Source organism: Pipistrellus hanaki (assembly GCF_964339955.1).
Source record: "Pipistrellus hanaki genome assembly, chromosome: 3".
In the NCBI taxonomy this organism is placed as follows: domain Eukaryota; kingdom Metazoa; phylum Chordata; class Mammalia; order Chiroptera; family Vespertilionidae; genus Pipistrellus; species Pipistrellus hanaki.
This window is the reverse complement of record NC_140505.1, coordinates 161,013,208-161,039,741: the sequence shown is the minus strand read 5'-3', so window position 1 is coordinate 161,039,741 and position 26,534 is coordinate 161,013,208. Positions and strand designations below refer to the sequence as shown.

The following is a 26,534-nucleotide window of genomic DNA, read 5'->3' as shown; positions in this document are numbered from 1 at the left end:
TCAGACTAATGAGAGGGCACGATCCTCTCATGGCAAAGCCACGTGTAAGTCCCAGCACAATTATAGCCTAAGGCTATAGTGGTAAGTTTGACCTTATGGTCTGAACCTGTGGTCCCACGTGGCTGAGTGATGTGGGCTTGATAGAGTTCAGGTGCATGTAATTGAGTAGATTTGAAACTCACAAAAACCTTATAAACATCTTGACCACACCCTTACTTTGCCTCATGGAATCTGGCTATAAAATAAAAACTCTGCTTGCAGGCCGTGGCACTGTCTCTCTAATCAGAGGGCAGCATCCTACCTAGCACCAGCTTTATTCTCCTGTCTGTCTTTTCTAATCCTCTACCACCACCGCCCCCTCCCCCGCGCCCCCCCGCGCCCTCCGCGCCTCCCCCCCCCCCTCCCTCCAGGTTCACCCATAGCCATGCTGGCATGGCACAATTTTACAATGTTGAAAGACACATAAGCAGATCTTTATGCAACAACAACAATTAAAAAGGGCAGAGAAAAGGAAGCCAGAAAAAGGAATGGAAGACCAATTCTGGGTATTTTTAAAGGCTGTATTTGTGATTAGTTAGCCTTAGGTGTCAGAACATATGTCACCTCAAGCCTCACCATGCTTGCTTCACAAAATATTATGTTTCCTATGCTTGAAAAAACAAACAAAAAGAAGAAGCAAAAGTCAAATTCAGATAGATAAATGTTTTCTAACTTATGACTAAAATATAACTTTATATCGGTCAACATAACCAACTAAGAGATCTGTGTTTATTTCTACTTCTTTCTTTAGAAGTAAAAAAAAAAAATTGTGGCTTCCCACTTTTCCAAGTGTTCTTAGAAATAAGTCTAGATTTGAGGCGTAAATAACTCAATGTAACATTGATTCCCATGTCATAGGATAAATAAACTAATTGGGGAAAGCTGGTTATTATGGACAAGCCCTTGATAAGTATAGAGTAAAGAGCTGAGAGTCAAAAATATTCTTTTGCATCTGTGCCATCCTTTAGAGTGAGCTGAGCTATAAAAGACTATGTAAAGAGCTATTTCTAACTCCATCACCTAGCATACAGGTGATACAGGGAGATGAACACTAGGAGACAGAATCAAGAATCTCCAGCTTCAATTTTGCCTCTCCTCAATCCTGATTTTTCTTTCAGAGATTGATTAACTATATTAAAGGCAACTCTTATCTTGAAGGATGTAGAAGCCATGATAAAACTATAAAGGAGTGGTATTCATATTTTTATGCAGCATGCTAACAATCTCCCTCATTCTTCCACTCTGTCCTCAGATCTTCCCAGTCATCCAAAAGAAGCAGGACCTAGAATAGAATTTATTTTCCCTCAATTCAGGGAGATGTGAAAGTAATTTATTCTTCCCTCTGCACTTAGGAAGAATTGTCAGTTTCCCAGAAACAACAGGAGAAGGTAAATATTTGCTTTTTCCTTTGGAAAACAGATTCCTTTGTTTTCCATTGTATTTCCTAAGTACCAAGATGGAGCCTTTAAGAGTCATCAAATGATAAATTAAATGTAAATATTATAAATACTTAACTACTTATGTTAGATAACCAGAAACTATTAGAATAAAATGTCCAGTGGGAAACATGTGATAATATTTAGGTGTTATTCAGAAGCAATATTTAAATGAATTATTTCTAAGCATACTCCAAACTTAGCTAAGATATTCAAAATATACTCTTCAGTAAGATTAAATGACCTAAAACAAATAAGGAGAATAAAATTCAGATTAGCTCTAGAGATAAAATAAATTATAAAAGGAAGTAATATGGGAATAATTCATTACCAATCTCAAAACTCCCATTAATAAATCCAACTAGTGATGTCGGAATGTTGAATTGTCTCTCTATTTGTGTGAGCATGGAATTCATATAAGATCCAGATAGTGTTTTGGATACAAATGCACATGTTATTGCCAGCAGAAACATCTAGGAAGAAAAGAATATAAGAAAACATATGAAAATTTTATTTTTAAATTGTATGTTTGCCATCTGTTGACAAAATATATTCTACCACAAGACTGAATTAAGTCTCCAATTTAATTGGCAATCTTGAATTGGCAATCAACTTTTTGTTGTTGTTGTCGTTGTTAATCCTCACCTGAGGGTATTTTTTCCATTGATTTTTAGAGAGAGTGGAAGGGAGGGAAGAGGGAGAAAGAGAGAGAGAGAGAGAGAGAGAGAGAGAGAGAGAGAGAGAAAGAGAGAGAGAGAAACATCCCTGTGAGACAGACACATCGATTGGTTGACTCCAATGCAACCCCAATTCAGGGCTCAGAATGGCCTTGCAACCCAAGTATGTGCCCTTGACCAGTAACCTATATAATTGTATTAATCAATGTAACCACAATAAATTCAATAATATATAAAAATAAATAAATATTAAATTTATGATATTGATCCTTTCAGGTTTAATATAACAAGCCAATGTAAGAGAAGCACATTTTAAATTATTACATTTGTTATTCACACTATTAGAAAAATATATTGCTACACACACAAAAAAAATCTGATTATTAAGCAATTGCCTCTCAATTTTGCCTGAAAAACTTCTACTTGCATTATTTTTCCATAACCTTCAGATCAATGTCTAATCTTGCCAAACTCAAAAGTGATAAAAAATTAAAGACCAACTCTTTATAAATAATGCCTGATTTGACTTTTATCCACAAATGTTATCAATAATAAATAGCTAATATTTATTAAATGTTTACAATATTACAGTCATTATTTCAAGCATGTAAAAAGAAAAAAAAATCTTATGAGATAAGTGTATTTTATTAACCTTCTTAGGTGAGAAAACTGAAGCACCAAGAGGTTAAGCAACTTGTCTAAGGGTTGAAGCAAGTAAGCAGTTGAACTCAGATATGAACCCAGGGAGCCTGGGCCTCGAACCTTATTTTTAACCACTCATTTTTAGGAGGACATGACAATTGAGGGATAGCTTAAGGGAAAATTTACAAATATAATGAGTGTGGCATTTCAGACAAAATTCGTTTCCTAAATCTGTATAATAATTCCCCACTTTCGCGTACATGTGTATATTTCCCCTACACAAGTACAAAGAAAAAATAAACCTTTGATAGGGAGAAAATTGCTGGCAGTGTTTTAGTTTGGAAACTGCTTGCAGGCACTAGCTAGGGAATCAAGATAAATATCCAGATTCCTTGGTTTAAAATAAATTCAGATTTTGCTTGAAGGCAAAATGCGAAAGGAAATTGCTGTGAAATAGTCAAGACATTAGAAACAGCTAACAAATGGACATTTGTCTTATTGAAAATGGTTGGCATGCTGCCAAAGCTTGAAGTAAATATTTGCTTTACTGGATCATTGTGGAGTGATCACTGCCTATAGATCAACAATCATTTCTGCCTAGGAACCATTTTCCAGAAGAGATCCCCACATTCCCCTGGCCCAGAAATTCCTGAAAAGGGAGGGGAGCATTTAATTGGTCTTTGATCTAGGAAAATAAGTACCACTGTAACATTATGTCTGAAAATTTTAAAGACTTTGTCTTCTGTTTAAGTTTCCCCACACTACCTCTGATTAAATTGCCTAAATTAATAACCCTATTTAGACACACTTTAAGTTATAAAACATACTTCATTAAGGCAAGAAATTATCACCATAACAGGTAGTAGGACGTTAATATTAGGTTACTTCATGAACATATGAACAACTTTATAAGATCTAAGTTAAACAAACAAACAAAAATACATTATACATACATCCATGCAAAAGATTCCATACCTTCAACTTGGAAAAACATCTTATTCTATGGGTTTCAATTTTCTCAGTTTCTCCCATGTCGCTCTTCTGAGTGTTCCAAAGTTATTTATGACTTAAATCTTGATATTTCTTAGTTCTATTGTTTTAAGAAGACAAAAATATATTAAATTACTAACAAACTCCTAAGTCGTCATTCTTTTGAAGAAAGTACTAAATTTGAGTAACACAATCAGAATCCATTGGACAAAAATACCTGGGAAGCTTTTGATCTACTTCTAGAAAATAGTGACGTTAAAGAAGATTTAGTTGTTAAGTTCCCATTGAAAAAGTCCCATCAAATAACTTTAGTTACTCTTTAGTGAGATTAAAGATAGAATTATTTGTTATGACCTCTTACAAAACAATGAGTATGTTGTTTTAAAAAAAAATCTTTCCTTTCTTTAACCAAAACAAATAGAACCAAAGTGCACTTTCTTTGGACTTCCATGAAAATGCTGCTTTTGAGAACACACAGACTTTGATTTGTGTTTGTGCTACAACTCTGCGTCAGCTAGCCTACCAAAGTTCAAAAATCTCTGTTTGGCTAGGCTCCTTCTTCAAGTTCTTTTCGTTCCAATACTTCCCTGGAGTTTTAAGAAGGGAAGCACTTTCTGGGGCACTGCTGATTCACAGAAACCTGGGGAGACATGGAATTTTAATTATGGAAATAGCCTAAGTAAAAACAACAAATAGTTCTCTGATCTGGAAAAGAATCCTACAGTAGCAAGATATGAGGCTTAGGAGAAGACCAAACATATATGTAAGTGCAGATCTATGTAATAAATATAGGTATATGTGTCTATAGGTATATATATATTAATGATATAGGCATACATTTTTATATGTAAAACTTTACTTAAACTCTACTCAATTTTATTAACCTCTTTTTAAAATTTTGTTTATTTGGGGTCTTGAAACTAAGACAATATTTTGTACCAAAACCAACGTGTTTCACTAGGACAATATTTATTCTAGTAATCTATTTTAAGAAAAGAGAATAATATATTAGCATTATTCCCCAAGTTACTTTATGAAAATCCTCTAAGCAATATCAACTTAACAAATGATCTTAAATGCACTTATTTTTAAAGACCTTACTGCTTTACCTCTGTAAGTTTGCTGAATCCTATTCCCCTACATACGTAAAGACAATAAACACTGCATAGTGTACGAGGTTAGTTCTCTTTTCTCATGCTATGATGAACAAAATTATATATTGAAAGTCTACTGTGTGCCAGTCACAGTGTTAAGCACAGGGTTTTGGAAATGAACAAGACAGACTGGCTATCCTATAGACAATATGAACTAATTAGAGACCTATAAGGTTCTGTGGAAAGCACTTCTACCCAGATCCCAAGAAACCTATATTTTAATTGGGAATGGTAAAACTTATAAATAAAACGCACTGGAATATAACTAAACAGTGTGTTGTCAAATTACAAATGTTTTGGTATGTAAGAAATTGGAAAAAAAAATCATGTATCATTAATGGAAATTATTAAAAACACTCTTGGCAATTCCAAATGGCCCCACAGATGAACTCATGCTGCCATCTCCACATAAAATGTCAAAAATCTTAACCAAAATTCAAGTGCAAGAGCTAGTTTTGAAAAAAAAAAATGAGAGAATAGGATAATTTTTCAAATGAATAAAAACTGCTCCTCTTTGGCCCTCATCTGTAATACCTATGCCTTTATTACACAGAAACCTCTCAGATGCTCTCTCCTCTTCCTTCTCATGACCTAGAATCCAATCTCACTCCCCTTCATTTCTCCTTCTATCTCTCCTTGCCAATATCTGAGCCCAATATAGTCACCCAATCAAACAATAAGAAAGAGAACTCATTTCTCTTCCATGTCAAAGTTGTCTAAAATCTTTTTAGTGGCTAAAGACATGACTCTTCTAAATGCCTATGTTTTCCTATCTGACCAGGGGACATAGAAAGTCAAGTTAGTGACACAGAAGATCAGCCCATAGTAGAATACTGTAGCTCCTTCTATGCATCTTGACACTGTGGAACCATCTTGAGCACATTGTATCACCATGCCTCAAAGATTTACTTCAAAATGTGTTTGCTCTCTTGAAGGATGTCTTATAAACAAACATGTTGACTGGGATAAAAGCCAGTTTGAAACTAAGCCCTTGGAATGAATTCAATGTGATTCAATTAACACTGAACATTTTCCTCATTTGCCGGCTTACACAGTGAAAACATTTTAGCTTTTCATACACACTTTAATAGAGAAAAAACAGATTCATTAACAGTAAAATTTATTGTTCCTTTAATAAAATTCATGGTACCCAATAGTTAACATCACAATCGCTTTGAGCATTTTGGCTGCAAATCAGGGAAAGCATGCATTGCTTCTTCCTATCCTTGACAAGGGCAAGTGCCAGCCCTGGGAACAATCCCCTTTTGTTAGCACAGGGTGTTTACATGGGGACTTTTGCTCCTGGGACCACAGTGCCACAGATAAATCCCCATCAATCGTCACGGTTAATGAAAACGACTTGCTGAAGCTTTATTAAGAGAAGCATTTTATTCCTCTAACCCCATCTCAGCATTCAAGGGGGAGCGGGAAATGCTTCAGTTTGCGTTCTCACAAAAAAAAAAAAATGTGGTTGCATTTCTTCCGTGTCTATTGGTCACAACTTTGGGTTTCTTTTTTGTTTTGTTTAGTTTGGGTTTAATTGTAGTCAAAGCACATCGCAGAATTGTTAACTATATACGCATTTGGGGACAGCAGGTCTCTAGAACTGTTCCTCTTGCGTGCCTGGAACTCTGAACAGCAGCACCCAGGTTTTTGACACTCCTTAGTTGCCAGCTTTACCAAATCTCAATAGCAAAAGAATACAATTTTTTTTTTACAAAACAAATAAAGCACCTTGTTTGTGCTCTTTTCCCAGTGTTAGATATATAGATACCATTTTTTTTAAGACTGGGAAATGCATACATTTAATTTTAAATCATAGTATTGAAGTAATCAAATAAAGGCTTTACTTTATCATGGCAAAACTAGCAGTACATACATGAAGAAGACTTAGGAGAACATCCTTTCCCTGGGGGAAAAAGAGAGAGAGTCATACCAGCAACATCTTAAGAAAATGGTTTATTTTCAGAATCTTCAGATGGCTTCTCCCTCGGCCAGAAAAGGACAGCCTCTTGGGAGTATCCAGCTGAAATAATTCAGCCAATACCAAACCAAGCCAGCATGTGCCAATGGAGCACATGGAGAAGCAACAATGACTCTTTGTGTAATGCTCACAAAAATTACTTTACTTCTTTTAGTTCGTTTTCTTTAGAAATCAGAGAATATAATATTGGATTCTGCAAATAAGCCTTACAAATACAGGTATTATTTTACTTCTCATGGTTAGAGGAGGTAACAGGGATGCATTGCTCTAGGCAAAATTTAACTGAGCCATATGGCCATGCCTGCGATTTCTCCATGCCAACCAAAGAGTGAAATGCACAGAAACACAAGCAAAATAAATATACCTGCTCTATTACTTCAGATTACTTACTGCCTGACGGAAAAGCCAAACTGATACTCTACTTCCCAATTCTTCAGAACTGACTGTATCATCAGCGTTATGCCCAATGCAAATAATGCTAAAGAATGATCAGGTTATTATCAGAGTTGCCAATCTTTGCCACACGGGCAATTTAAACTATTTTGTTTCCTTTAAAATTTTTTTAAAATATATTTTATTGATTTTTTTACAGAGAGGAAGAGAGAGGGATAGAGAGCCAGATAAATCGATGAGAGAGAATCATCAATCAGCTGCCTCCTGCACACCCCCCACTGGGGATGTGCCCCCAACCAAGGTACATGCCCTTGACCAGAATCGTACCCGGGACTCTTCAGTCCATAAGCCGACGCTCTATCCACTGAGCCAAACTGGTCTCAGCTGTTTCCTTTAAATTTTTTTCCAATTATTTTTGTCCTTTTGCCTGCACACACATAGTTTTGGTTAGAGAAACATGTTTCTTCACTTAATTATGCCAAGTAAATACTGAATTCTTCCTTTTCCTCAGAGAGAAAGGAGTTTTTATCTGTTCATAAAGCTCCCAAAATAACTGAAAATCCAAAATGATCAGATTCCACCACCACCCTCCACCCCCTCACCCCACCCAACCCATTTATTTGTGTATTTTCCCATTCACATTAATGGATATGGAAAGACAGCTAGAAATAATTTTTTAAAAATGTCAGACCTTGAGGGCCAGTCAGCTTGGGTTTAGTACTAGTTTAGTTGTGTAGTTTAGTTGTGAGTTGTTTAAACTCATTGAGCCTTTTTTTTTTTTTTAACTTATCTATGGTACTAGAATATTTATTCCTGACTTGCAATATAAGTATAAAGACTGAGTTATAAATTTTAGATGGGACCAATCCCTAGCATAGCTGCTGGCATAAAATAATCACTCTGTAAGTGGCAGTGGTTATTATTCATTCATTTCACAAATATTTATTAAAGCTCTGCTACATTCCAAACACAGTAGTTGGTGCTAGTGATGCAAAGATGAATAACATAGGTGCTTGTTCACAAGTTGTCTCACCAACTACTGGGAGAGATGGACAATTAAATGATAATAATTGGAAGTTAGTGCCATAATGCAAACAATTGGAGCTAAGTAATTAGAAGATGATTATTGAAAACTATTTGGATGTTCATTTGGAATATCATTTGGATATGGTGTAGTAGTGTAAGTATTTGAGCTTTGAAATGAAGCACAACTGGTTTGAAAGCTTATTGTTAAACTAGCTGTGTGATGTTTGTACAAGTCTCTTTTCCATCCATACAATGGAGATAGTATCTGTCTTGATATCAGACAAAACAGACAAAGACAGGAAAAAATAGGACCCAAGAAAGGCAATTCAATGGAAGAATTTTACATTCTAGGAAACACGTTACAAAGGTATCAAAGAATTAAAAAAAAAAAAAAAAAAAAACCAGCAGATTTACACTGGTGGGAAGTCACTCCTAAGAGAAAAGGCCTGAGATGCAGGACACACAGCTGCTTGCTGACAAGGCACTGCTTAAAGGTGTAGCGGGAGAGATGCCCTGGCTTTCCCTTCTCTGCAACTCCATTTTCACACCAATGCCTCCCATTGATAACCTAATAGGAAATCAGATGCAAGGGAGCCTGGGAAATTTTCTTTTCCCAGACAGACCCTTGGGATAAAGAGAGGATCAGAGGATGAGGAAAAAACAAAACAAAAACAAAAAACATGTGAGATCAGAAAAAACAAATGACTAACACAGCTATAATCAATTGGAGTAGAGTTAAGTAATACAATATATGGTAAATATGTAACAGGATGCTAACAATCAACATTTAATGAAGGTAGCTATGTATATTATTGGGTAATATACCTTCAATCCTAATGCTCTTTTTATTCTCAGTAATAGAGAATTCGGGAAATTTAACTTGTTGCAATGGCCAGCTCTTGACATTACATATGTAGATACTGCAATCTCTATGTGATACCAAATAAGATGTGAGATTTTTTTCATTAAATCAACCTATTTTTAATTGACTCAACTGCAGAATTTTCATGTACTCTTTACTCAGATTCACCAATTGGTTCCATTTTGCATTATTTGCTTTCTCTCATTCTCTCCGTATACAGTCTTGTCCCCTGGACACAATACTGTCCAGTAACCACACACACACACACACACACCACCGAGAATACCAAAATCCTACTTTTCTCAATTCCTTTATATAAAATGTATAATATTTGCACATAACCTAAGCAGAGGCTTTTGTATAGTTTAAATCACTTCTGGATAAGTTATAATACCCAATACAGCACAGGTGCTATATAAATAGTTGTTATATTATATTGTTTATGGAATAATAACAAGAAAAATAATCCATACAAGTTCAGTACAAACTCAACCATCATAGACCTAACTGCATAGTACATGTCAGTAACAATGTCACATTTTTTTCAAACATTTTTCAAATATCCAGTTGGTCAAATCCTCAGATGCAGAACTTGTGGAAATAGGACCCAACTTGAATAAGCTGGAGATACTGTGGTCCTTTAACTAGTACTAATGTTTTCTGTGTGTATTTCCTAAAAGCAAGATATTCTATATTGTATAAGCAGAATGCAATCCTCAAAGTCTGAGAATTAAACATTAGTTCAATATTATTATCTAATCCACTGTCTATACTGTATGTTCTACCAGTTGTCCTGATAATGTCTTATAGTTTTTTGTGTGTCTTTTTTTTTAATTTAAATGGCCCAGGATCTAAACCAGCACCATACATTGCATTTAGTTTATTTTGATCAGGAAGACTTACTTAGTTGTCATTGTTTTTTCTTGACCTTGAAATTTTTTAAGAGTATACATTAGTTGTTTTTGTAGAATATCCCTCAGTAGGAGTGCGTCTGATGTTTCTTCATAATTGGGTTTTGGTTGCACACTTTGGACAGGAATACCGTTGAAGTGATAGTACGTCCTCCTCCTCAGTGGGTGACATCTGGAGACACATGATGTCAGTCTGTCCCAGTATTGTATTCTCTCCACATCCCTTCCCCCATCAGGAGAAAACTGGGCAGCGGGAAAGCACAGCGTCGGGACACTGTTCATTAGAAATCAACTGATGACAGAAGATTAACCCTCCATACCCCTGCTTCCCTTTTCCTCAGGGAGAAGGCAGCTCCTCCACCCCTTTTCTTCCTCCTCCCCCTCCTTACTCTCTTCTCCCCCTCATCCCCCTCCTCCTCCCTTTCCTTTTCCTCCCCCCACTCCTCTTGGTGGGCGACCCTGGTGTAAATGCCAGCCACCCCAGCTTTGGACACCCTGCCCTCCCCTCCCAGCCCAGAAAGGGGCAAGAGGGAGGGCTCAGCCCCAATGAGTGGAGCAAGGGAGCAAGTTTATCAATCCCACTTGATAATAGGGCAAGATGACCTGGACGCTGAGACCTTCCTGCTGGCCCTGCAGGCCCAGACCGGTTCACCTGCCAGTCTATGGAGTTTGCATTCTTCATCCCAGGTTAGAGTGTGTACCAGTGTTTTCAGTATAGTTATTATTTTTCCCTTTGTAATGAATAAGTAATTTCTATGGAGATATTTTGAGACTATATAAATATCCTGTTTTATCCTCATTAGTTGTAAATCCATTGATGGTTTTCTCATCCCATTATTAATGCTATTTTTATTGGTTGATAGTCTATTATAAGAGCTCCCATTTCTCTCTCAATATTTATTCAGTCATTTATTTCATCATAGCCTCATCGTGAGTTTCTATTTTATTCGATGGGTTTTAACCTATTGCCTTTATTATTTACATTCATGCTCACATTTCCTCCTAGAAGCTTCTTCAAGCTGGTTCCACAGCCTGCTGATAGGTGCTGGCAGAAGCCCGTTAAAACAGGTTCCTGAATCCTTTTGCTATCTCCCCATCTTTGTTGGGGGTTCCTTTCTTTCTGAATCCTGAGTGTGTTTTAGGCTCATTTTTCACTTTTCTTGACACAACTCTCAAATTAACCCTTTTTTAAAAAAAATTAACCCTCCTTTAGTGATAAATAATATTTAAAAAGCAAGATAGAGATATATGTACACTTGAGAAATATGTCTGTATTTACAAATATAGGTAAATAATATAGGTATAGGTAAATGTGTAGATATTAAATATGGGTTTATACTGACACCCCCAATTTCAATCCAACACCATCTCCTACTATGACCAATACTGATCAGTACTGAAATCATCTTCTTTTTTTTCCTCTTGGAAAATATTTTTTTTTCTTTATTACTAACTTCAGATAATTTCTTATCATGGGTTCTTCTATCAAGAAGATTTTGTTTTGCTCCAATATATTTGACCCTTAATACAATTTCATGTTATCTTTGAATGTGTTTCTCAATAAATGCATGCCCTTTTTTAGTTCAGTAATTTAAAGTTAAACTAAACTTTTTAAATTTAGTGGGGTGGCATTGATTGATAAGGTTATGTAGGTGTCAAGTGTACACTTCTATGATACATGATCTGTATGTTGCATCGGGTGCCCACCACTCAAAGTCGGATCATCTTCCATCATCATCCATTTGGACCCCTTTATCCTTTACTACTGCTCCCAAACCCTCTTCCCTCTGGCGACCACCATACTATCCTCTGTGTCTATGCGTTTTTGTTTATTTTTTTGTTTGTTCATTTGTTACTTTCAATCTTATATCACACAGCCTGCATATTTCTAATGATTAACTAGGAATGGTGAGATGAGTGTCTTTGTTTATAGGTACCTTGTGATTTGCTCAAGTTGATCTGTTCTGAGCACTCTTTGTCTTCCATTGGATTGCTCTGTGTTCTCTACCAAGCTGAAGCAATGGAAAAATTTTAGACTTGTTTTTTTCATTTTTTGTATATATTGTAATTTGTATTTTCTTACGTGTTTTTGCTAGAAGGTTAGCTTCTAGACTGAGTCCAAGACAAACATTCTTCTTCAGCAAAAACGCAGAGTCTGTTGTAATTCTCCCTATCACTGTTAAACATTCTCCCCAGTTACAGCAACTGATTGTTTTGCTGTTTAACACTTTCTCACGTATTAGTGAGATTGGCTATGAACATTTGTACAAGTTTTTTTAAAAAATATATTTTATTGATATTTTACAGAGAGGAGGAAAGGAGAGAGATAGAGAGAGAGAAACATCGACCAGCTGCCTCTTGCACACCCCCTACCGGGGATGTGTCCGCAACCAAGGTACATGCCCTTGACCGGAATCAAACCTGGGACCTTTCAGTCCGCAGACCGACGCTCTACCAATGAGCCAAACCAATTTTGGCTGTACAAGTTTTTATATATTCACTAGAGGCCCAGTACACAAAATTCATGCACAGGCAGGATCCCTAAGCTTGGCCAGTGATCAGGGCCAATCTGTGAGGTGACCGGTGGGGCGATGTGTGTGTGTGTTGGGGGGACACTGGCACCACCTGTCTACAGCCCCACTCCCCACCGTTGCTGCTGGTCACCTTCCTCTGCCCACTGGCACCTGCCTGGCTGGACTGGTGCTGCCCACTCGCAGGCCCCACCACCCACCAAACAGTTGTTCCACCATTCTGTCGATTTGCATATTAGCATTTTATACAGATAGATGTGGGTACGCTTTCTATGTGGAAGGATGTGGGTTATGGAAGAGCAAAGTTTATTGAAATCTGCATAAATTTGGGGGTAAAAGAAAGAGAATATGTGGAATCACTATCACATTATCACTGGGAAAGGCATGTTTGTTAGCAGAAAGCAAATTGGTCAGAGCCATGCTTGAAGACCCCAATAAAATGAAAAAAGCAAAATATAGTCACAGGAGAGATTAAAACAGAATGTTAAATGGAATTGAGTAAAAAGATTTGTGAATAGCATTAATTACTAGACTGAGTCAGATGTGATTTATGCCAAAAGAGAAAAGAAGAGAGATAAATAGATATATGTGTTTACATATATCTGGAATTACAATTCTGAATTACAATTTGGAATTACAATTTTGATTCAGTAATGAGTTAAGGGAGTAAAGGAATCTAAGCAGCAAATAAGTACAGAATTGAAATTATATACCAGGAAGTTGAGTTTGAATATACAAGTAAAGAAAAAATGAAGGAAGTGACAGATTGACACTACATAGAGTGCCATGTTATGAGTAATTTAATACAAACAAAAAGTTAACTAATTGGCAACAGTGGCAGGGGCCAAGGCAGAGGCCAGCAGAGGAGAGCAGTTAGGGGTGACCAGGCCAGCAGGGGAGGGCAGTTAGGGGTGATCAGGCCGGCAGGCAGATGTCCACCTGCTGGGTCAGTCGGACATACCCTGAGGGGTCCCAGATTAGAGAGGGTACAGGCCAGGCTGAGGGCCGCCCCCCCCCCCACCTCCATCCCCATGCATTTTGTACACTGGACTTCTAGTTATGCAATAATGTCCTATTCCCTGAATCCTGAATATCATTACCTAGTAGTAGTATGCTTTGATTAAAGAATACCTTTTGGTTACAAGTTGAAAAGACTGTGAGTCCAAAGATCCTTTGGCTAAATTCAGGGTGAGCTTTTCATATAAACTATTCTGATCCACCCATTATTTTTCCTTTCACATATACACAACCCAATGCTATAGAAAGATTCAGCTTATATTCAATGCATTTTTAGTAGGCATTATTAGTGCTCACCAACATTATTACTAAATCAGTCTTTTATGCAGAATTTTTGAAAGGCTTGTTTTTATTAACTAAAATATATCAAATTCATTAGCCTGACATTCAAGTCCCTCTATAAATTAACCCCAATCTTCTTTCCCAGCATTACCGCACACCATTTCTCTTCATATACTTATACTTGGCCAAACTCTTTGGTTGTTTTAGTTATTTCTATTTAATTGATAGCATCATATTTTTCTTCTTTTACACTCTCTGACTCTTTCTTCCATTCCCTCCAAATTGAACAACTGTCTGGAGTGCAACCTTTTGAAATATTTTAATGACAAAGTCAAGAAACTTCCATCATTTCTCTACTGATTATGAGTTCTCCACCCACTAAACTCTCATCATGCTTTGAGGATGTATTTTAGATTCATATAAAACCCTTTAGGAAATGAATTCCATTGCCCAATAAACTAAAAACTTCCATCATTTCTCTACTGATTATGAGTTCTCCACCCACTAAACTCTCATCATGCTTTGAGGATGTATTTTAGATTCATATAAAACCCTTTAGGAAATGAATTCCATTGCCCAATAAACTAAACATAGTATTACACAATTAGACATTTAAATTCAACAAAATAATTATTGAGATAAAAATTCTATTCTATATATTAAAGGGGTAATATGCAAAACTACCAAACAGCAGAACAACTGGTCACTATAATGTGCACTGACCACCAGGGGGCAGACACTCAAGACAGAAGCTGCCCCCTTGGGGTCAGTGCGCTCCCACAGAGGGAATACCACTCAGCCAGAAGCCCTGAGCCAGGCTCATGGCTGGTGAGCACAGCAGCAGTGGCTGGAGCCTCTCCTGCCTCCACAGCAGTGCTAAGGATGTCCGACTGCTGGCAGGGAGCAGGCCTAAGCCATCAGTTGGACATCCCCCAAGGGCTTCTGGACTACGAGAGGGTGCAGGCCAGGCTGAGGAACACCCCCCTCCAAGTGCATGAATTTCATGCACCAAGCTTCTAGTCTCTATATAAAGGTTAAGTGACCGACCAGTAGCTAGTGACCACCAGGGTGCAGACACTCAACACAGGTGCTGCCAAGCAACAGTAACTTTGTATAGTGCCCTCTCACATTCTGGGACCCCTTGGGGGATGTCAGACTCCTGATTTTGGCCTGATCACCACAGGCCAGGCTGAGGGACTCCACTTGCCAGAGGGACTCTGCTCACTCTGCAGATGGCCTTTGAGCTTTGGTGCCACCCTCAGTGTGGTTGGCCCTGGAGGGACTGTGGGAGGTTGGCTCCAGAGTGTGTGCAGCCTATCTCACTCAGCCCTCCCCCACCAGCCACCTTCTAATTAATTTCTTTTCAATGTGCACAAATCCATGCAACAGGCCTCTAGTATTTCCATAATAAGTGAGATTGAGTAAAGTCAATTTTTAAAAAAGGTTTTCTGGGGGAGTGGGATGGAGGAAATGGTCATGTTTCTCAATGTATTGGAAGAGAAATGCCTTTTCATTTGAACAATGTAAAATAAACTTGCAAACTCTCTTTTTTCCTTATTATTGATTTAGGTCATCCATTGACTTCATAACCAAACTTCAAAAAATAAAATTTAAATCTAAACCTTTTCATAAACTTTTAAAATTATTTAATTGTTGAACACTTATGAAAACATAGTAGCATAAGTGGTCATTCCTTTTCATGTTACTCTTAAACCTACATTATTTGGAAAATATTTATGCTGGCTTAAATGTCTCTGCTTTGAAATATGTATTGATAGTAAAGAATGAGATATCAAAGAACATATTGAGTCATAGTCCTGTGGCATTTCCATCAGAAAAAATAAACACAGAGTACATTATAAATCCAAACATGATGCTCAAACACGTGAATTAGTAAAATAGCTATATCAATTTGGCTTATAATTAATATCCTTAAAGATATATGTTGTCTCCCAGTCAGTGTGGTTTAGTGGTTGATTATGAACCAAGAGGTCATGGTTTGATTCCTGGTCAGGGCACATGCCCAGGGTTGTTCAATCCCCAGTGTGTGGTGTGCAGAGGCAACCGGTCAATGATTCTCTCATCATTGATGTTTCTATCTCTCTCTCACTTTCCCTTCCTCTCTGAAATCAATAAAATAGAAGTTTTTTTTTTTAATTACTATTACTGTCCCTTTTTACAGATAAGGAAACTAAGGCTGTTTGACTTTAGGTAAATCACTTCACCATCTTCTTCCTCAAGTTATACCAAGTACAAACCAAGTCCCACAAGGAAGTCACAACAATTACCTAAATATTCATCATTCCATAAATTTACTGAGCACTTACTATATGCCAGACCCTGTTCAAAGTACTTAGGATGCCTCAATGAACCAGACAGACAAAATCCCCCATCCTTTTAGAATTTACATTCTTGCTTTGGGTTGGTGGTGAGTACCAGAGCTGTGCTCTTAGCCACTGTGTACAGCTCCTCAACCTAAAGGACTTGTAAAATCTCTTATCTTTATACTAGATCTTTGCACAAAATCTGTGCACTCAGGGGAGCTGCCCTCAACCCAGATTGCAAAAGAGCTCAGGCCAGGCCAAGGGACTCCCAGGTGCACAATTGGGGCTGGGGAGGAACGCAGGAGGTTGGCCAGCCAGTGAGGGACCACAGGAGGGCTCCACGGCATGTCTGGCCCATCTCACTCAGTCCCAATCAGCCAGACCCCAGGAGGAAGCTAACCTACCAGTCAGAGCATCTACCCCCTGGTGGTCAGTGTACATCATAGCGACTGGTTGAGCAGCCTTAGCATATCATTAGCATATTATACTTTGATTGGTTGAATGTCTGATCAGACAACCAGACACTTAGCATATTAGGCTTTTATTATATAGGATAAGATTTTTTTTTTTTATTCTCAAAAGGTCATATATTTCAAAATAAGGAGTCTATGTCTTTAAAAGAAATTGAACCAACCCACCCAAGATCACACAGTTAATAAGTGTTATTCCAAAAACAGAGTCCAGATTTATCAGATGCCAAAATTCAGACAATTTCTCTACATTATGCCCAAACAAAAATATTTTTCTGCTATTTCCACTGTGCCCTATGGTTTATTTTATATAGGACCCTGTCTAATAAGTTTGTCTTGGAACTGGACAAATAGGTCAGGCAAAAGAGCAATGGGATATAAATATTTTTCAGCATGTAAAGTACTTGTTTAATGTTGAGAATAACAGTCTTTAACCAGTATGAGATAGTTTTGCTTTGTTTCATTTTATTTTTTAAGGTTTTGATGGAAAGGGAATTTGAAAAATCTAATATATACTTATTAAATATTGCTAACACTGAAAGATTGTTGGAAACTTCTTTTTATTCTTCCCTCACCCTCCCAAAAAAAATCCAACTGAAATTTTCACATCAGTTTTCTATTAAGACTTCTATTTCTTTGTTCTATATACATTTAAGAAAATTGTCTCTTGCAATTTAATTGTTGAGAATTCCTCTAAGAGAATAGGCCCATAACCAGTAATTAGTCTCTTAAGGCCCCTGCATGGGACTTCAGATTACATTTCACCCACATTGCTACTGCTCCCTTTTGTGCAGTCACCTCTTATATATTTCACACCTCACATTCATGCACCTCTATACTTTGGCCCATAAAGTTTTCTCACCTTGACATGCCCTCCTCTCACCCTCTGGGAGTCTATACCCATGTTCCCAAATTCCACATTTTCCAAGGAACCTCTCATGATTCTTTCATTTCAACTCTTACATAGACTCTTCTGATATTAGCTTACACAAACATTTACTCAATCACTTGGCAAATGTTTATTGAGCTCACTTTTTTGTATTTGATATAATTTTTGTGGTTGGGGTTTGGAGAATACCTTGAAGAAGTTGAAAGCTCCTAACTAGTATTTCGGTTATGTATGAACAGGTGTTATTTCCTCATCTAGCCAAAAAGTACCTGAGGACAAGGATATATGAGTCATCTCTGTAGTTCCTACAATATTTAAACCCATTACTTACACATAACAGGTGCTCAACAAATAGTTGAAATAAATGCATTTTATGAATAATGAACAAAAAAGTAAATAACTGAGTAAAAGTTAATATAAAGTTAATAGAGGCTCAGTGCATCGATTTGTGCACCGGTGGGGTCCCTCAGCCTCGTCTGTGGGGATCAGGCTGAAACCAGCTCTCCAACATCCCCTGAGGGGTCCTGGATTGAGAGAGGGTGCAGGCCAGACCAAGAGACCCCACTGGTGCACGAATACATGCACTGGGCCTCTAGTATGTATATAATATCTTTGGTTAATCTCTTCCCACCCTTCCCCTTTCCTCTTTCCCTCTGAGATTCATCAGTCTGTTTCATATTTCCATACCTGTGGTTTCCACTCCTGAGTTTAGTGTCTGTCCCCTGGTGATCAGTGCATGTCGTAGCTACTGGTCCGATGGTCGAACGGTCAGCTAGTTGCTTAGACTTTTATATATATAGACTAGAGGCCCAGTGTACGACAAGCTGGCAGGCAGACATCCCCCAAGGGGTCCTTAGAGCTGCCATAGAAGCAGGAGAGGTTCCCACCACCCCCGCTGCACTTGCCAGCCATTTGCCAGCTGTAAGCCCGGCTTCTGGCTGAGCAGCATTCCTCTGTGGGAGCACACTCACCACCAGGGGGCAACTCCTGTGCTGAGCAACCAGTTGTTCCACTGTTCAGTCATTTGCATATTAGGATTTTTAAAAAATATATATATATTATTGATTTTTTTACAAAGAGGAAAGGAGAGGGATAGAGAGCTAGAAACATTGATGAGAGAGAATCATAGATCAGCTGCCTCCTGCACACCCTGTACTGGGGATGTGCCCGCAACCAAGGTACATGCTCTTGACTGAAATCGAACCTGTGACCTTTCAGTTCTCAAGCTGACGCTCTTTCCACTGAGCCAAATCAGTTTTGGCAGGATTTTATTATATAGAATAATTAAACAGTGTGATAAAGTTAATAGAGTTTGGTTTTTGTGCTCCCTTTGTAAAATAAATAAATAAATAAATAATTGAAGATTTTATTAAATTTATTAATTTATTTAAAAATAGAGATAAGATATTCAAAGTATCTGACAGGTCTTTGGTGTTCAATTAGAGGTAGCTATTATGGCCACAGTAACTGTTCACAAAGGAAAGATCAGATATAATAGTAGCTATTTTGTTATTAATAGCAAATGAACAGGATTTAAAAAGAGAGAGAGGGACAAGAAGGACAGATAAGCAACAAAAGTGGGCTCAAAGCAATGTGGAAAAAAGTTAAAAAAAAAAAAAAAGGGAAATAAAATAATGAAAACAATCTACCTAAGTCCTAAGTAGGATTTATATCACTATATATATTTCCAGTTCTAATAACCAATTTTAGGACATTTGTCTTACATAACCACTTCTAGAATTACAAGACTTTGACAGAATCATACAAGATATAGGTTCAGAAAAATCCACCTCTTCCCTGTTGGAACATTCCTTTTGCTATTTAGAACAATGGTTACAATCAGTAAGAAGCAGCCCATAAGTCCTAAAGAGGAAATAATAGACAATGTAGAAACAGCATATTTTGCAGAGTTTACCTGGATTGTAAGTAGATTACAGGAATGAGAGCAAATTCTAAAATTCTGAAAGAATAGAGTAGTCACAGATATTACTGCATTTGTAGCAAACTATAATTAATAAATTCAATAATTTTAAAATTGAATACTTATTAGAATATGGATAAGCCTCATAAAAAGGAAAATTATTTTATTAAAAATTATAGACTTAAATTTAAAAATATATCTTCATCTTATAGGAAAAATGCCTGATTATCCTATAAACATGTGAATATGGGGCCTATGCAATTAAAATGCTGAAATAATTAAGGTGAGCTTACATGAAAGCTAGGAGGCTGTGGTCCCACACACAGCTATCACTGTGATAAAACTGTATTCTGGTGTGGTCTGATAATTCACTTCCTTTAATTGAATACATTCATCTATTTTCAGAAGCATCAATGATCTGAACAAGCAATAGGCAACATACCTTGAGCTGAACTCCTGCCCAGAATTAACCCCCATCACTTTCCATAATTTGAAATTCATTCTTCTGCATTTTAAGGGCCGTTTAGTTCAAGAGTTCCTCATTAAAAGACAAAAACCCCCCTTGAAGGGGAAATCCTCATTATCAACTAATACCCTAGTTAATAGTTAATAGTTAATAGTTCCTCATGAAAAGACAAAAATTCCTCTTGAAGGGGAAATCCTTATTATCAACTAATACCCTAGTTAATAGTTAATAGCTAGCTAAGAACAAAGCCCTTGGAGAACAGGATAGATACCTAGAAACGAGAAAGCATGGTAAAGGATGGGGAAGGGTGAGCTACAAGAAAAGAAAAAGGAGAAGGAGCAGAAGGGAAAGGGATTCAAGGAGTCCTGGTTGCCTTACAATCTCTCTGGTCGGGTTTTGGAACCTACATATATTTGCAACCATTTTCTTGAGCACAGGTAGAAACTATAACGAAAGAAAATTACAGAGTAGACTTAATAACACAAATTACACAAAAACAAAACAAAACAAAAAATCACAAATCAACCCAGAAAGAAGTGAAACCTGTTTGAGATTCCATTGAGTGTCAGGCAAGGAACTGGCCCCATAATGAATTTGGTAGGCAGTGGAGGGAGAACCAGTGACTTCTTGGTTCCTGGGTCAATGCTCAACCACTGAGCCACACTGGCAGGGCTGAATTCTCTCTTTTATCCCAAAAGCCCAAGTATCTCTGATGCTTCTGGGACTGCCAAGGGACTATCTAGGACCTAGATTCTAGATAGATATCATTAGATTTCCTAAATTTTTCTGGATCCTAAGAAGATTAGACATACAATTAAAAAAAATGAGATAAATAATGTAAAGCACTTGTCAGAGAGCCTGGTATTACAGAATTCAATAATTGGTAGCTCCTGTTGCCCCTGTTGCTAGACAAAATAACTGAAAAGGTATCAAGCTTAAGCTTCATCTTGTCTTTGTTCTGGCTCTAAGTACCTGTACTAAGTTAACACCTAAGACATTTTCTACTTTCTGTCCTCATTTCAAATATTGGACATGTAATTTTATTTAATTCCTCTCATGTACGAAATAAATGGCTATTTTGAAGATTTAAAATGCTATATAAACTTCTGACGTTATTTTTCCTCCCTCTATAGAGTAACCCAAATTTGATTTGCATGCTTTGACTGTCCTTACAAATTCCCTTTCTGTGGAATTGGTGTGACAAAGAGTGAAGCTAAGGGAATACAAAAAGTTCAGCCACTTTAAAGCAGCTGATGAGTTTATTAACATTATGAATGTTGAGGTATGAGGAAACAATTCTATTCTTGTCCTAACTTGCCAAGGAACATAAACTTCTGACCCTTCTAGTCTTGGGTCCTGTTTGGGTATACATCAACTCATGTGTGTCAGACCCTGGACTTACACCAGACTTCCAGTTAACCCTCTAATTATCCCTTGAAGGACTCATCTCCAGATCTCATGATATTCAACACCCAGTGTCTAAAACACCAGATGGGACCAGACTAATAAATTCAATTAGTCTGGACGATGCAGTTCATCTTCCAGACTTACTGGAATTCATTATTCAGACAGCCTGACATCTGACTGATAGCTGTCCTTGATTAATCCTAAACCTAAGAATGCAGGATTGATAATTCTCAATCATGTATTTCTTAGTATAAGACTCTTAATTTTCCTTCTTTGGAATACTCCTAGGTTTTTGCCTTGCTGTATTTCCATTTTGCAAACCATAATACCCTTGATGTCCCATGCAACAAGGAGTCCCGGGTTCAATTCCCAGTCAGGGCACATGCTTGGGTTGTGGGCTCGATCCCCAATAGGAGTGTGCAGGAGGCAGCTGATCAATATTTTTCTCTTATTGATGTTCCCCTCTCTATTTCTTCCTCTTCTTCTCTCTCTCTAAAATAAATAAAATACATTAAATGATAATAACTATAAAGACCCTCGATTATATATTTATCATTTCTTTCTAGCCAAAGCCTTCAAAATTCTTTTTGAGTTTGTTCAACAGATGACAAGCCTCAAAAACGAAATCTATTCCCATGATTCATACAAAAGATGTCTCCAGATTAAATGGCAAACTGTTTTTGTTTAGGAAATATTTAAGTGAAATGTGTATGTGTAGAAAACAATTAAACAGAAAAACCAATAACAGCATACTGAAATGAAGGGAGGGCTGCAGAAGACGAAATTATAATCTTGGTGTCTTTCTAAGGAGAAGGTCTATGCTTACCGAAAGGGATGTGTTCTGGAATAAAGACATTAAAGTTGAAATAATGCAACCTTGTGCTCACAAGCAATATTTGCATGAGAAATGGATTGCAGGTTCGAGTGCCTTAAACAAATAGGAGGTTTGTGGTGATACCAGAAAATAGTCTTTTTCTTCTATCAAATTAATTATATGGGGCCAGTTCCTTTCCTGATAGTAAATGGAATCTCAATCACATTTACATCTTTCTGTTGATTTTCGAAAGGTTAAAAATAAATAAATAAATAAATAAATAAATAAATAAGCCCTCTGGTCATTTTAGTCCCACAAAAAATGTTCAAGATGAATATATCTAATTTGCTTTGAACTTCATTTAAATTAAAATTTCTTTCCTCCCACTACAACACATTCAACGCCTACCATCAGGACAGTCCACTCCCCACCCCACACACCCACCTCTTCCCTCACAACAGACTGGGCTGCTTCTGTCTCCTCCAGAGTTGAAATTTGTAAGGGAGGAGTTATAGAGGCAAGAAATTTCCCTTGCTTCCTTTGTCAAAGGTAAGTATTTAAAACTGACTCTGAGCCCAGCCAGCATGGCTCAGTGGTTGAGTGTCAACCCATGGTCATGGTTTGATTCCCAGTCAGGGCACATGCCCGGGTTGCAGGCTCAGTCCCCAGTGTGGGGGTGTGCAAAAGGCAGCCAATTATTTGTTCTCTCTCATAACCCATGTTTTATTCTCTCTCTCCCTCTCATTTCCTCTCTGAAGTCAATAAAAAAATATTTTTGAATTGGTTGGTCTTTCGAGATCCCATCCTTCAGTCCTGATGTCACCTACAGTGTCCTTGGCAGGGTAAATGCACCTTGCACCTCATCTGACTAGTCACACACAACTTCTCCTTCAAATTTTGAAGTGCAGCACACGTCTTTAGCCTCTTTCAACTGAGGTCTCAAATTGCTCTGTGTAATCCAATTAGTCCATAGCTAAGACAACCCCAAACTAGCTCTGGCTGGCTCACCATTAACTGGGGTGCCACTACTTTTAAAATCGAGCCCTCTGGCCCTAACTGGTTTGGCTCAGTGGATAGAGTATCGGCCTGCAGACTGAAGGGTTCCAGGTTCGATTTGGGTCAAGGGCATGTACCTTGGTTGCAGGTTCATCCCCAGTAGGGGGTGTGCAGGAGGCAGCTGATCGATATTTCTCTCCCATTGATGTTTCTAACTCTCTATCTCTCTCCCTTCCTCTCTGTAAAAAAAAATCAATAAAATATGTTTTAAAAAATAAAATAAAGCCCTCTATCTGGCCAGTGTAGCTCAGTTAATTGGGCATTGTCCCATACACTGAAAGGTTGCCAGTTTGATTCTCAGCCCTGGTTGGAGGCTCCATGCCTGGTAGGGAGCATGCAGGAGGAAGCCAAGAGATGCTACACTCTCACATCAATGTCTTTCTCTCTCTCTCTCTCTCCCTCTCCCTTCCTCTCTCTAAAAATGAAATTTAAAAATAAATAAATAAAGTAAAATAGAGCCGTTTCTTCTTTCCGCCTCTCAACAGATTGATCCACCCACAGCCTTTTACCTTTTAGACTTAAGCAGGAGTCAGATACCAGTCCACTGTGTTCTCCAAATTGCAGAGGACAAATATTGTGCACTCTGAACAGATTTAAAGTCATGCTCACCAGGTTTAAGGTCGGGAGAAAGAACTCTTCACCCTGCTCTGAAATTGAAAAGTTTGTGGGTATTCGCCGTACCGCTATGAGAGAGATACTAAACCTTCGGTAACAATAATCTGCTTAACACAGTAAGTCGTGAGCCAAGAAAAGAAAAGAAAAAAAAAAAGAGAAAAAAAAAAGATAAGTCACTGGTACAAAACGGAGCCCATAACTAGACCCTGCGTAAGTGAAAACGTAATATATGGTAGGTACTTCAAAATATATAGCCATCTGTTTGTTTGTGAAAAACCAGTATTATTACTCTTCTAAGATCCTGCATTAAACAAAATTTTTATCACTCTCCGAAAAGTATAGAAAAGGCAATTGGAAAACCCAAAGGGTCTTATGGTAAAGAAGCTTTAAATCTACCTTACATTTTTTCCCCCACACAAAAGTGGCTGAATTGCAACCCACAACAGCCCAAATAAATTAATTTCTTTTACCTGAGTATCCACCATCATCTTCATTCCCTGCTGCTTCAGTACTGTAAGGCCATCAGATTTTTAAAAAACGTCCATATTGAGTAAACAATATGAATAAAGCTCTGCACACATGTAAGCCAGAGGGTCTTGCTCCTAATCAGAGCTGCAAATAAAGGGATCTTTGTTTATATAAGTTTTAATCCTTTGGTAAAGTTTCTTTGGCTCCGAGGATTGCATAAATCAGGTTATAGAAAAGATTAGTCACTTGGAGCCAGAAGCTCCTCCTTGCTGGTTTAGTATTTTTTTTTTTTCTTCTCGTTTTTTTTTTTTTAACAGTTAACCCTTATGTTGCCATGGCTTATACTATCACATCATGTCAAAAGTCTACAGAAACACTCAGTTAATGAGTTAATGTTCTTTAAGTTGCCAAGCCTCTGTTTTTTTTTTCCTTTATGATTAAGAAGAAAAGCCACAGACTTGCTGACTTATTAACTTAATAAACTGAGATGCTTAAAATCTGAGCCTAAAGTTTCTGTGTAGCTGGATAACCTCAGAAAAGATGACACCCGCTAGACATAGACTTGGGAGCACAGGGTTGCTGTAGACAGGAAGATTCCTTCTATGGGGTAGCATCAACATTTGGGGGAAGCACTGTGGAAACCTCTTTCATGTCCTGCGTGGTTCACGTTCCAGTTCAGGGTTCAACTAGCAATGTCTCAACCAAGCAATGAATGATTAGCCCTGACCTTTCAAAGCAATTAAAGTGGACCAGCCTTCTGGATTCCTCAGAGTCCTTGTTTACACCTCTCTATTAGTGAAACAATGATCCACTTCAGGCAAAGCACTACATTTTTGTATAGAAGGCTGACGTGAGAAAACCAATGAATACCAATTACTCTACCAATAACTTGCTAGCCGGTTTGGATGAGTGAAAAATTAGAGGCCCTGTCAGGTATTGAAGTAGTCAGATGCAGGTGAAATTTGGGACGGACTGGAAAGGACAGCCTGGATTGACATTTTAAAAGGGGGAAGCCTGATATGAAAGGTATGGAATCCTTCAAAGCTCCAGCTTTTAAGAGCCCAGATCCAACCTGGCCGGTATGGCTCGAGGGTTGAGCATTATCCTAGGAACCAGGAGGTCACAGTTCTCGGTCAGGGCATATGCCCGGGATTGCAGGCTCGATTCCCAGTGTGGGGTGTGCAGGGGGCAGCCAATCAATGGTTCCCTCTCATCATTGATGTTTCTCTCTCTCCCTCCCTCCCTCTCTCCCTCCCTCTCCCTCCCTCTCTCTCTCCCTCTCCCTCTCTCTTCCTCTCTGAAGTCAGTAAAAATATATTAATAAAAGAACTCAGATCCAGCACTGACTAGCTGTGATTCTGGACAAGTTCATTAGCCTCCATTTTTCAAGCTATGCTCTAGAGATATTATAATTACAGCACTTACCTCAAGCAATAGCTGAAGTTATTGTCCTTTCATCCGGCAAATATGTGTTGGGTATCTATTTCATGCCAAATACTATTCTAAGCACAAGGTACATAATAAGTAAAACAGTCTAGATCTCTACCTCATAGGTTTTGTTTGTTCTGACTGAAGGAAGGGTGGGAAAATAAACAAGTCAGTGTAACAAGAACAAGAGGGAATATTTTCCCTTTACTAGGCCTATTTAATAAGTATATTTAGAAAGCTGTGAAGGGTGTGTGTGTGTGTGTGTGTGTGTGTGTGAATAAATCAGAACACTTTTTTTTCTACAATGTATTCTATCTACCCAAAAGAATACCTAGTAATTCTCAGATATTATTTGTACTGCTCCTCAGCCTCTGTGGGTGAGACTTCTCCCATTGTTTTCAACTGTTTAATTTTGGAGAAGGATGGACCCCAAAATGTCCACCATCCTGCTGCCCTGGGAATTATTCAAAAGTGGGCAGGGGGCGGTGGGGGATCATGAAGCCGTGATCCCTCCCATCACCCTAGGGCGGAAACAAACGAGCATGGTGTGCTTGCAGATCGCTGAGACTGGTGTAGGGGGACCATGGGGAGCTCAGGGTGAGGACAAAAGTGGATACAATGTAGCAGGGAGGCTGAGCAGAGGCCAGACCACACTCAGAGCTGTGCGCACAGCAAGGAGTTGAGTTTGTGTTCTATCAAAAATGGAAAGCCATTAAAAGATGTGTGCAGGGA

General features: G+C 38.0%; 1 protein-coding gene across 2 annotated transcripts in view; it reads right to left on the bottom strand.

Annotated features, from left to right (window-relative positions):
* The window catches only part of SLCO1A2 (solute carrier organic anion transporter family member 1A2), a 51,491-nt gene extending 26,883 nt beyond the window's left edge, over window positions 1–24,608 (bottom strand). Inside the window, exons 1-3 of one of the 2 annotated variants that reach the window (XM_084877239.1) lie at window positions 24,377–24,608; window positions 3,770–3,884; window positions 1,807–1,948 (exon numbers count right to left, since the gene is read on the bottom strand). In XM_084877239.1, coding sequence (XP_084733365.1) covers window positions 1,807–1,948; window positions 3,770–3,826 — 199 coding nt within the window. In that variant the 5' untranslated portion in view covers window positions 3,827–3,884; window positions 24,377–24,608. Of the gene's footprint in view, window positions 1–1,806; window positions 1,949–3,769; window positions 3,885–4,001; window positions 4,306–24,376 lie in introns of those variants that run through there. The other variant, XM_084877238.1, reaches the window with a different exon arrangement.
* Window positions 24,609–26,534: the final 1,926 nt, after the last annotated feature.